General features: G+C 41.9%; 1 protein-coding gene across 8 annotated transcripts in view; it reads left to right on the forward strand.

The window, feature by feature from the left end:
* Positions 1 to 12,979, forward strand: part of UNC5D (unc-5 netrin receptor D) — a 428,876-nt gene that overhangs the window by 403,091 nt on the left and 12,806 nt on the right. For all 8 annotated transcript variants that reach the window (XM_039525941.1, XM_039525940.1, XM_039525939.1 and 5 more), the window contains 3 exons: positions 1,173 to 1,341; positions 4,887 to 5,114; positions 8,137 to 8,286. In XM_039525941.1, coding sequence (XP_039381875.1) covers positions 1,173 to 1,341; positions 4,887 to 5,114; positions 8,137 to 8,286 — 547 coding nt within the window. The remainder of the gene's footprint in view (positions 1 to 1,172; positions 1,342 to 4,886; positions 5,115 to 8,136; positions 8,287 to 12,979) is intronic.

The raw sequence follows: 12,979 nt of genomic DNA on the forward strand, positions 1-12,979 counted from the left end.
TCAGTCTATTTATTTGTGAATATATTAGTATGCCTAGTTTTTTTCATTTAAGCCTCGATCCTTCAAACACTTGAGCACATATCTAAGTTTATTCATGTGAGTAGTCTAATTGACATTACTTAGCCTGTCAACTCTTGGGGGGCAGGGACCATATTTTTGTTCTGTGTTTGTACAGTGCCCTGGTCAATGACCAGGGCTCCTGTCTGCTACAATGATATAAATAATAAAAATCATGAGTAAGGTTATGCACATGATGCCAATTCTTTCCTGTCTTATGTCTGTGCAACGTCACTGTCTTCAATTCTATGGGCAGATTTTGGCCAGCAATTATGATAACATTAGTAATAAAAACCCAAGCCACAAGGTTGAGACATGGACCCAAAATACAGTCCTCAGATTAAATAAAGACAGGGTGTAACATTTTAAATGATGCCACTTTTGTCTAAAAGTTGAATCAGACCCTTTCTATCACTTCCATTTCATAGTTTTGCATATGTGTTTACAATACAGAAAGTGGAAAATTGATTTGTGTGGGATGGAGTTAAATTTAGTTCTGAATGCATGAGCAGGGAAAGAGATTCATATCAGATACTGTATATTTATAACTTAATGTCTGCTATCTCTCGATTACCTATTTTGTTCTATCGGCAGAATATAAATATGTTCTCAAACCAGGAAATCATACTCAATCTGGGAAAATTTATGAGAGGCTGTATTTTTATACCATAATTTGTTTTATCTTTACTACTATGAAAATATTGTTGATGACAAGAAAAGAATTAGATGGTGATATTGCCAGCTGGTGCATAAAATAGGCCTTACTTACATAGAGTAATATTAACATTGTATTTGATTTATTCAAATATAAAAGTACTTAAAGAAACAAAATCCTGAACTGACCAGTGGAGGATGGCTTATACGTGGCCTAATAAGTGTTTTTCATATCCAGCTTCAGATACTATACTGAAATTAGCACAGTACTTGGTTTTTCGTTTTGTCTGTGTAGCAGATGGCCGAGACACTCAGATTTTGGCTACAAATATTTTAGATATTTGTGTATTAAAGTTAACATAAATTAATTCCATTTTGATAAAAAATGCTAGAAAAGTTTTCACTCCTTTTAAAAAACACTGAGATTTTTTTCTTCTTCTCATATTTATTTACACATGAAGTCTACAGCCAGAAGGCACAGAAGTTCTTCTTGGTCCTGAAGTCACATGTGGCCCTCCAGATGTGACTGTCACCACTCCTTTTGCCTTGACTATACCGCATTGCGCAGAAGTAAATTCTGAACATTGGAATATTCACTTGAAAAGAAGAACACAACAAGGGAAATGGGAGGTAGGTTTAAACTGCCCTTCTCCAAAGGCCCTACTGATGATGAAAATATAAGATACAACCAGCCAGGCTGAACTTAGAGCTAGTCAAATGGGGATGGTGGGAAGAGACAAATCCAGATGTTTTTAAAATCCTTTCCTCCCACTGCAATTCAAAACTGATGAAAATTTTCACTGCATTTTATGATATTGTTCCTGTCATGTGATTTAGGTTTAGCCTCCCAAAGGTCACATGACAGGGATCAGTATCAGGGAGCAGACTGTTGTGTCTGCTGTTTCTAATTGGTACGTCTACACTATGGGATTATTCCGATTTTACATAAACTGGTTTAGTAAAACAGATTGTATAAAGTCGAGTGCACGCGGCCACACTAAGCACATTAATTCGGTGGTGTGCGTCCACGGTCCGAGGCTAGCATCGATTTCTGGAGCGTTGCACTGTGGGTAGCTATTCCATAGTTCCCGCAGTCTCCCCCGCCCCTTGGAATTCTGGGTTGAGATCCCAGTGCCTGATGGGGGAAAAATCATTGTCGCGGGTGGTTCTGGGTAAATGTCGTCAGTCATTCCTTCCTCTGGGAAAGCAACGTCAGACAATCATTTTGCGCCCTTTTCCCCTGGATTGCCCTGGCAGACGCCATAGCATGGCAACCATGGAGCCTGTTTTGCCTTTTGTCACTGTCACCGTATGTGTACTGGATGCCGCTGACAGAGGCAATACTGCAGCGCTACACAGGAGCATTCATTTGCTTTTGCATGATAGCAGAGACAGTTATCAGTCATTCTGTACCGTCTGCTGCCATTGTAAATTGGCAATGAGATGACGGTTATCAGTCGTTCTGTACTGTCTGCTGCTGTCATGGGTGCCCCTGGCTGAGGTCGGCCGGGGGCGCAAAGACAAAAATGGGAATGACTCCCCGAGTCAATCCCTCCTTTATGGCATCTAAAAATAGAATCAGTCCTGCCTAGAATATGGGGCTAGTGTACTAGAGAACCAGTGTATCAGAGAACCAGAGAGCACAGCCGCTCCGTGTCAGATCCTGCAGAAATGATGAGCTGCATGCAATTCACAGGGGGTGCCCCTGCAATAACCCCACCTGTTGTTTCCCTCCTCCCCCAGCCTTCCTGGGCTACCGTTGCAGTGTCCCCCCATTTGTGTGATGAAGTAATAAAGAATGCAGGAATAAGAAACAGTGACTTGTTAGTGAGATAAAATGAGGGGAAGGCAGCCTCCAGCTGCTATGATAGTCCAGGCAGGACATTAAGCAGTGTGGGGGAGAGGAGCCCAGCATCCCGCTGCTATGATAGTCCAGGCAGTACAGAATCTTTTCTTTACACATGAAGGGCAGGGGCTGATGGAGCTCAGCCCCCAGTTGCTCTGATGAAGACGGTTACCAGCCATTCTGTACTATCTACTGGGAATGACCAGGAGTCATTCCTATTTTTACCCAGGCGCCCCCGGCCGACCTCACCTGAGGCCAGCCAGGAGCACTCACGGGCTGTTGACGAGGACGGATACCAGTCCTACTGCACTGTACCGTCTGCCACCAGGCGCCCCCGGCTGACCTCACCTGAGGCCAGCCAAGAGCACTCATGGGCTGATGATGACGATGGGGATAGCAGTCATATTGTACCATCTGCCACCAGGGAGGGGGGGAGAGGATGCTGCAGTTCACTGCCGCAGCATCGTGTCTACCAGCAGCATTCAATAGACATAGGGTGACATTTAAAAAAGTCAAGAGACGATTTTTTTCCCTTTTCCTTCTGGGGGTGGGTGGGGGGAGTAAATTGACGAGCTATGCCCTGAACCACCCCGGACAATGTGTTTGACCCTACAGGCATTGGGAGCTCAGCCAAGAATGCAAATGCTTTTCGGAGACTGTGGGATAGCTTGAGTCCTCAGTCCCCCCCCTCCCTCCCTCCATGAGCGTCCATTTGATTCTTTGGCTTTCCGTTACGCTTGTCACACAGCAGTGTGTTGAGTCCCTGCTGTGGCCTCTGTCTGGAGATTTTTTTAAAATGCTTTGGCATTTCGTCTTCTGTAACGGAGCTCTCATAGAACAGATTTGTCTGCCCATACAGCGATCACATCCGTACGGTCCATGCTGGAGCTCTTTTTGGATTTGGGACTGCATCGCCACCCGTGCTGTTCGGAACGCCACACTGGGCAAACAGGAAATGATACTCAAAAGTTTGCGGGGCTTTTCCTGTCTACCTGGCCACTGCATCCAAGTTCAGATTGCTGTCCAGAGTGGTCACAGTGCTGCACTGTGGGATACCGCCTGGAGGCCAATACCGTCGATTTGCGGCCACACTAACCCTAATCCAATACGGTAATACCGATATTAGCGCTACTCCTCTCGTTGGGGAGAAGTACAGAAACTGGTTTAAAGAGCCCTTTATATCGATATAAAGGGCCTCATAGTGTGGACGGGTGCAGCGTTAAATCGGTTTAACGCTCCTAAAATCGGTTTAAACGCGTAGTGTAGACCAGGCCTAAGCCATTAAGAAATTCAAGTTGGTCTAAACTCTCCTTGGATACCCACCCTTAGCTAAACCTGACCAGTTGGGCAAAATTTTACCATGATGGAAAGAGAGGTAAGGAATTCCTTAAGAATTGAAGCATAAAGTTTAATATTTTTACCCAACATTTCTAGAGTAGATTCTTCTTGGACCTACATATTTCATGCCATTGTGTATTCCATTTAATTCACTACCTCAATGGATTACCCTGTGTCAGAAATGTGTACAGGTTTATTATATACTCCATAAAGTAGTTCCCATTTTCAGTTCAAGCTTTCAAAGTATCAGTCGACTCAATTGAGTTTTCCCATTTTTCCTCAAGTGGTAGGAAAAGCCCAATAGTAAAACTATGCATGACTTTCTTAACCTTCTCTGCCTGCCCCTCCCCAAGGATTTTATCCTATTTGTTTCACTTCTCTGCCTCATTTCAAGTTCAGATAGTTCTTCTATACTTGATGCTGTTGCATTAGTACGCAGTCAGTTCCATCCACACTGGTTGCCAGTATTCAAGGACTACTGAGGAAGAATGAAATATTGCAGTGCAGATTCCCCAAACCATTTATCTAATGACAATACAACATGGCAAAAGGGTATGTGAAGACAAAATGTTGTATTTTTTTGGACCAAAATAAACATTATCTTGATAGATGCTATAAGAGGATGTTAGCTGCAGACTGTTGTTCAAGGTTTGCTTATTGACTTCCATCTTCAAGGTAATTTCTTAACCTGACATTAGGAAAAATTAGCTAGCTAGAATCCAACACCACTTAGGAAGATGCTAAAATTGCTTATGCATGATGATTATTACATTCTGCGCACAATGGATTCTGCACAATATATAGCCATAAGCGCTGCTGCTGACTCGGTGCTAGATTGCATAGACTTTACTCATTCAAGTGTTCACAATCTTGGCCGTAAAGTATTTTATGTTTCAGACAAATTAGAAAAAATGAAAAGAAACTAACAGAAATGTCACGGCACCTGTTCTAAAAAGCCTTCTGATTTTGAAATATGGTTTTCATTATATAGGAAGTGATGTCCATGGAAGAGGAAACTACTTCCTGCTACTGCCTATTGGATCCTTACGCCTGTCACATTCTCTTAGACAGCTTTGGAACTTACGCTCTCGCTGGGGAGCCCATCTCTGACTGTGCAGTTAAACAGCTGAAAGTGGCAGTGTTTGGCTGCATGTCTTGCAATTCGCTGGATTACAATCTGAGAGTGTACTGTATGGACAACACCCCTTGTGCATTTCAGGTACATTATTTCAACTCATGAATTTTTCTACAGAATTGTTACCATGTATTATTTCTATTACTGTAGCACCTTAAAGCCCTTGTCATGGCTGAGGACCCCATTGTGCTCGGCCCTGTACTAACATAGAACAAAAAGACGGTCCCTGCCCCATGTAGCTTTATGCTGCCACTCGTCGTATGTGATTTAATTCACTGTTGGGGTCACTGGACTGGAACTCAGGAGACCAGGATACTACTCCTGGCCCATCCACTGACCTGCAGTGTGTCTTTGCTCCAAACCACTTAAAATGTGGGAGAGGAAGCCGAGGCACAGAGACATGAAGTGATTTGCCCAGAGAGACTCTCTCAATATTCATTTTCACTGCACCAAGTACAATGGGGTGTTACTGTGATACAGATACTAAAATATTTGTCGCTTACCCCGTGATGTGTAATATTTACCAGGGTCGTTAACCTTTACATTCTCATTAATCATTTCTCCCTTTTTTTGAATTGCAGCAAGAATTGGTAGGGTTTTTTTGACCCTTTCCATAAGAGTTGCACAATAATTGTGCATAATATCTTTTAAAAACCTCAAATGGAACCCTGTGGTAGTTAATCAAATTTAATATAATTTTTTTTCACATGGTGTTTCTGTAAAAAATGCATTATCTGGAGTTTGCCATGGCTGCAGCTGTAATAAAACACTTGTCTTTCAGGAATAGAGATGAAGAAAATTGTGACAGCTGATTTTTTCCCCCCGATTTCTGTATTTTACATCACAGAAACATGGTTCTCTTAACAAAGCACACTCTAATATCACTATGTTTTTAATAAAAGAAAAGCCACCAAAGAAAAGCTAGTGGTAGCTAGAGAAGTATGGTAGCTCTGCACTCACTGCCAAAAGATGGATGGTATGTACAGCTAATGTCTGGTAATATTTGTCTTAGAATTTCATTCAGATTTACCAAGGCCCCAATTCTGACCTTGCATACAAAGGCACATATACACACCCCTAACTTGCACTGGGTCAGAAACTCAGCTGGTATAAATCTGTGTAGTCCATTGACTTCAGTGAAGCGACAAGAATTTTAATCAGCTACGGAGTCTGTCCCATTGTTGTGTGCATGTATGCCATAATAATGAATGTTCAAAACAGTAATACTACAGGGCTTCAAAGCACTTTAGCAAGCAGAAATTCTAGAAACCAGTATTCTGCAATAGAAGAACTGTGAAAATGGCACATATGGGAAAACCAGAAACAAGCTTGTCTTATACAGAGCAAGAGCAATCCACTATCATTTTTTTCAGACTCGTTCTTTTAGCATGCGATTCTCTTGCTGAATGATTCATCCAGCCTGAACTTTATTGAAAGAAAACAAACAAAACAAACAAAAAAGCTTGATTTAATACGACCATTTTGGTTCAAAAATTGCTGCTGCATTCAGAAAAAAACAATGAAGGAGACTAGAGGGTTTTTCCCCCTTAATGTTAATGATAATAAATAAATAAGACATGTCTATTTATAATTTAGATCTTGTTTTTTTAAGTTGTTTTAAGAAGAATTACCATTTTTCCCACTTATAGAAACCAGTACATGTTGTCTGTATATAAGACTATTATATATTTATGAAATTCTATTTTCTCTATAAATATCCTGTCAGTTCAGTGCCAGCTTGTTTTTAAATATAGACATTGAGTAATTATCAGAAAAAAATTTTCAGCAATAAATAAATAGCAGCACTAGTCTGAGTCAGGACTGGGTTCTGTTGCTCATTTGCAGTACAAGCTTACATGCCTCAATTTGTCCATTTGTGAAACGGGGATATTTCTGCTCTTAATATAGGTGTTAGCAAAAAACAATGAGAAGTCCTTGGGGCACCTTACAGACTAACACATTTATTTGGGCATAAGCTTTTGTGGGCTAAAACCCACTTCATTAGATGCATGGAGTGGAACATACAGTGGGGAGGTATAAGTAGGGAGGTATACCTCCTTGGGGCAGGAGTAGTCTCTCTTTGTACCTCAGATGGTGCCAAGAGTATCATCAACACTAAAGGTGACATCATGGAGTAACCACACGCCCTGAGTAAGGTTGCACTACTCTGGGGACCAAACTGTGACTGTGTCGAGACTGAATCTCTGATTTCCCCCTTCCTCTAGCAGGGAAGTAAACTGTGCCAGCACTTTTCCATGTACACCTTACTTCCCCCTACACTCTGCCTCAGCTGCTCTAGCCAGGATGTGGGGGACACGTTAATACTCCCCCCACAGGATGAGGAGTGGCAGCCCTACAATATCTGTGATCTGGGCAGTCTCCACAGGTGCACCCTACTCTTCTCCTTGGGTCACAACTTAGCCCTATACAAATAATAGTCCTGTACACTGCTACTGACGTATAGGAAAAGGTCCAAGCCAGCCCAGTCCAGATGTGTGAAGCTGCAGCTTTGACAGGCCCCAAACCAAAGGAATCATCAGATTTTTCCCCTCTGCTATTCTTTGACATGTCTTATTTTTTTCTGTAGAACATGGATGCATGTGGCATTTAACACATGGGGTGCAATCCTTGTCCCACTCAACTGAATGGCAAAACTCCCAGGGCCTGATTTATAAAGGTATTTAGGTGCCTAAAGATGCAGATAGGTACCTAGGTACTTTTGAAAATGCCACTGTGTTCCTGAATTCCATTGATTTCTGTGAGATAGGTTGCTGTGACCTGGATGCCAGTCCCCCAGGATTTGGATTGAGCACAAGAGCCACCATCCAAGCAGGGAGGAAAGGACTGATTGACGGCGGAGAAGCGGGAGTTCGGTCCCTGTGCCTCTGTGTGGTCCCCACATATCGGTGCCAATTCACCTTATCAGGGCTATGCAGCACAGACTGCATTGCTGCTGCCTGTTCTGTTGTAGTAGCACTATGGATTCATTTTCCAGGGCTGTCTGGCACCTTTAACGAGCATGCACGTGTGTTACTATTGAAAATATCAATATTAAAGACCCAGTAAGCCTCATCTTTGTTTTGTTTTTTCTTCCCGGCTCCTGTAGGAAGTAGTTTCAGGTGAAAGACACCAAGGAGGACAGTTGCTGGAGGAACCTAAGTTGCTGCATTTCAAAGGGAATACCTTTAGTCTTCAGATCTCTGTTCTTGATATCCCTCCTTTCCTCTGGAGAATTAAACCATTTACTGCATGTCAGGTACTTGTCAATATTATACTTTTTAATTCAGAGGCAGTATGAGTTTTTACCAGTAAAGGTAGAGTGCAGACAAGGTAGCTGCCTCTTTTATTTTGTTTTCCTAAGAAAAGCGTGGATTTAATCTCTGAGCAGCCAACAAAAATGCAACGATGATTGTGAGAAATGAGGAATGAAACATGTCCTGTAAAGCACAGTGGTTGTAAATCTCTCTGTTTACAGAAACATACTTTTATTTTCCCCCACATTGCATTCGACTCCAACTAACTCCCTACATTTGGGCTCAACATCATCATTCCTGTTAAGAGCAGTTTTTCAATATCAGTAATTGAGTTGCCATTCCTGGACTTAATGCAAACAGTGAATGATCAGCTGAAATGGAGTGCATGTCTGCTTGCATTTGAATGTCGTGGGTTCAAACCATGGCATGTATACATTTAGGCTTAGAAATGATAGAACAGCATGTTCTCCCGCCTATAGTGCATTAATTAAAGAGGCTGTCTAAGATGGGAAGAATAAATCAAAGTGAGGGAAAGAGCCTGTCAGATGCATTGGTCCCTGAAAATTGTAAGCAATACATTGGCACAAAGTGTGTTAAAATAAAAGAGAAGAGCTTAATTAATATGTCATTTCACATATCCTGCAAGCAAGTAGACAGAGAAGAGGAAAGCAGGGTCTCTTGTAATCTCTGGGCAAAATTTGCCCTAAATGTATAGGCAGATTGTCCTAAATATCAGTGACACTGAGCCAGAATGCAAGCCCTATGCTAGAAATACAGATCATAGAGCATGAAGTTAATTTATGCCACGTAACTTAAGTAGAAGAGGAAAGAGAATGTCATTCCCACAACCTGCTCTGAAGAAGTATCAGAGTATCTTGTTCTATTATGTTAGGTTTGTTTTGTAAACTATAAAAGAAACAATCATAATCTATAGGCACACCTCCCACTTGTGTTAAACACATATTAAAATCTGTAGTTATATGTGCATTACTAAGCTTTTCTACTAATCACAAGGTAGGGTTTGCTTACCCATAGATAAAGGCACTACAGAGTTCAGTTAATATCAAATCTACATCACCTCCTAATTAACCCATCCCAGAGAGTAAAAATCTTGCAGTACAATCAAGAATGATTCAAGGCACCATTAGAAATAGATTGCTTACAGAAGACTCTTCTAATAAAGGTGGAATGCAGTTGCACTCATTACTTTTGGGGTACTTTGTGCTGATCTCATCAGACTGACTTAGTAAGAGAGGGTGGAGTATCTTTCACAGGTTCCACTATAAAGAATTAGTATCATTTAAATGTCCAGTATATACAAGAGCAGATCTCATAGCGACACTGGTGGGGCTTAAATGAATTTGCATGCCCTGGCGCCTACAGCAAAGCCAACACATTACAATGGAGAGAATTCAGTCCCCTCTGCCACAACTAGTGCAGCAAAAAACTAATTTCAACAACCTTACCGGTAGATAATGCTACTGTTCAGAAGGATGTATGTTCTCAGACTCCTATATTGACCAGTGAGCAGAAATGCTTGTAGTTTCGGTGCTCCTAGAATTCTACATTTTAGCCTGACATGGCTTATTGCATGGACATCTGCAGTGGGGGGCTGCAGTTACATAAGAGAGTAGGAATCAGCCATTTAAAATTAGACTGGATGACAAAGTCTTGCCAGGGAAGGATAATCTAGATGATCCACTGGGATCTTTCCAACTCTCTTCCCCATGTTTCTGTGTATTTAAAGATTTCAGTGAGTTATTTCTGGCTGTTTATTTCTGCAGAATGATGTCTTTAGGGCATTATCTCCTTGCTGGATGTGAGTCCTCAGTATGTGCAAAGTGGTGAGAGTTACTTGGAGACCTCAAAGCATTTTGTGTGTGGTACAGCACTTTCTCTAATGCCACATACAATTTCTATGAATAAATATATTGTTTATGGTGTGTTAAACCTAGGTATCTGTGTACTCTGCTGGCAAGCAATATTCTGGCGCTTCCAGGCCAAATTGAGCTGCAGGGTGCTGTTAAAACAAGTCCTGATAGCCATGCAAATTTCTCCATATTTATCTTTATGGGTTGTAAGGGCCTCACTTCGCTGGATCTAATGCAAGTGGCACCCTCCAAAATAACTATTAAATGTATTGCTGAGAGATAAAAATATCAGATGAGGGAGCCATATCCCAAATAGCAGCATTTAAGTAATAAGTGCTATGTCTGCTCTAAGAAGAGTGCAGGATGGGATGGATGGGATCAGGAACCTGCGTGAGTTTTACATGCAGTGCTCAGATTACCCACTCTTGCAGCATTGGCGGCAAACAAAAGTGTCTGCAAAACTTCTGTCATCTAAATGGATTTGACAGGATGATATTGAAGCTGAATAAATATTTGCATTTTATAATTGTATGTAATTTGAATGACTTGGATGGCTGAGAAATAATTATTGTTTTTTAATAGGAATTGCAGCACAATTTGCACTAATGTCATATTCTCTGCTCAGTGGTCTGTGATGAATCTTTAGATCAGCTGACAGCTTAGATTTGGGCCCTGCATGAACAAATAAATGTCACAAATTTCTGTCCTCTAGAAGCCCAACCCTGAGCCCTAAGGTCCCTTTCTCCAGGACTCTGCAAATTTCTCTCCAATTTTGACTCCCTTTTTATTTCATGTCCCACCCTCAACATTTGCCCCCAAAACCAAGGAGGGCTGAAAGAAGCTCATGTTGACAGCACTCAGTGTGCTTGACATTTTACAGAGCTATTAAAAGGCCCTGTCCCAAAGAACTTACTCTCACTTGTTGGCTCACGTTTACAAAGGTTGTAACGGACTTTGTGGAAGGGGAAGATAAGTGCTATTGATAACACAGATACAGATTATAAAATCTCATACTTCAGGCCGTAAACCAATCTCTTACATCAGAGACCAGAATGAGACATACTGTGGGAAGCAGACTAACCCATAACCTCCTGTGGGTTCTTACGCACAAGTAAGTCTATAAGTGCTACATTTAGCGCTCCAAATGAAAGCAAAGATGATTACTCTGGAAAAATCTCATTACAGTGGCTCCATTTTTAATAATTTTTTAATGTTGTCTTTATCACCACTGGTATCTTGCTACCGACTCAGGAGCTAAATGTAGCAATGGATAGACAGACCTAGGGCAGATCCAGATTAGCAATTCCCATGTTCCTAGCTTGCAGATAATTGGGTTTGGTGTGTGCATCTTGATTGTTCCATTCAATTTTTTGTGTGTGTGAGAGAGAAGTAATTCAGTTCTTGGAGAGCATGTGGCAAAGTTGGAAGGGATTTGAATGATGACCCAGTGGTGGCTTCATAAGTAGACAGGGATTTGTTCCTTGCAGAGTGGGCAGTATGCAAGAGACATGGAAGTGGGAGTGAGGTAAGGAGCATGTCCATGCCCTCCTTAGCATTAGGCAGTAATCGGGTGCCCTTTTTGCCTGACAGGAGCTGTGTGCTGCTCTGTCTGGGTGCTAAGATCCCAATGCAGCATGGTCTGGGAGTGCTGAAAGCTGTGCCCAGTCTCCCTTATGGTAGCTTTTGTGATGCCCTAAGGACCACCAGGTTTGCCTAGACTGTGGCAGCTTTGACTTTTGTTTTGCAACAGTCACCTGCACAACTGCCTGGAAAACAGGATGTTGAACCTGAAGCAGATAATATAGAGGCAAGGGCAGTATGGATATGGGCACTCAGGTCTGCCCACTTGAAATTCAGAGGAAGGAGGAACCTGTATCTGAGTTTCCAGTTTAGAAAAAACTTTCTATGAAGTAACCGAATGCCATGGCAACATGTCATAATAAAGTGTCACCCTATGGTGCACTCCCAGAGTCGTGCCCAGCAAGCACACTGATGTTAGATCCCTCTCTGTGGATTAGGGAGAAGGAGGTGAGCCGATTGTGCTGCTTTTTGTCTTTGCAATGGCAGGAGGTGCAAAGCCTGTGGTAAGATGCTTTTTACAAGTTGTGAATCAAAAGGAGAAGCGGTGGAGGTTAATCCCACAAAAGATCCAACTGTATCGGGGGAGAGTTTCCCTGTAATATACCAGCTGCATTTGGTCATGTTGGGAATCCCACAGGAGCAGACACTTGAAGCTTGGGCTCCCTCCCACCACTTTCACAAATGATAGGGGAACCCCTCTAGAGGGTGTGCGTCAGATCAGGATAAAGCTCAGACAAACAAGGTCTGAAGCCAGACAGCCACCTTCCTTAAGTAAAAAGCAGCTGTTTTTCCCAGCACCTTGTGTGTCTTGGAGGATCCAGAGCCTGTCTCCTGATAGGAGATGATTTACATTCTCTCCATCTGGTAGGAGCCTAATTATAATGGGGAATCGAACTAAAAGCATTTCCACAATTCTTTAAACACTCAGAACTTCACAGTACTTTGTCCTCTTGTATTACTTTACACATAATTCTTCTCAGCTCAGCGAGTTCCCACATGAGTCCCTCCCCACTCCGAACGAAAGCAAAGATGATTACTCTGGAAAAATCTAATTACAGTTGCTCCATTTTTAATATTTTTTTAATGTTTTCTTTATCACCATTGGTATCTTGCTACTGCTATGGACTCAGGAGCTAAATATAGCTCTTCTAATTACTACTTAGTGCATCATTTTGTGTAAACCCTGACAGTCTTGAAAAGATGCAGAGTTAGCTGCATTTCAGGGGTGAGTAAAATGATCTCT

The sequence above is a fragment of the Mauremys reevesii genome, linkage group 2 (assembly GCF_016161935.1).
Source record: "Mauremys reevesii isolate NIE-2019 linkage group 2, ASM1616193v1, whole genome shotgun sequence".
NCBI lineage: Eukaryota > Metazoa > Chordata > Testudines > Geoemydidae > Mauremys > Mauremys reevesii.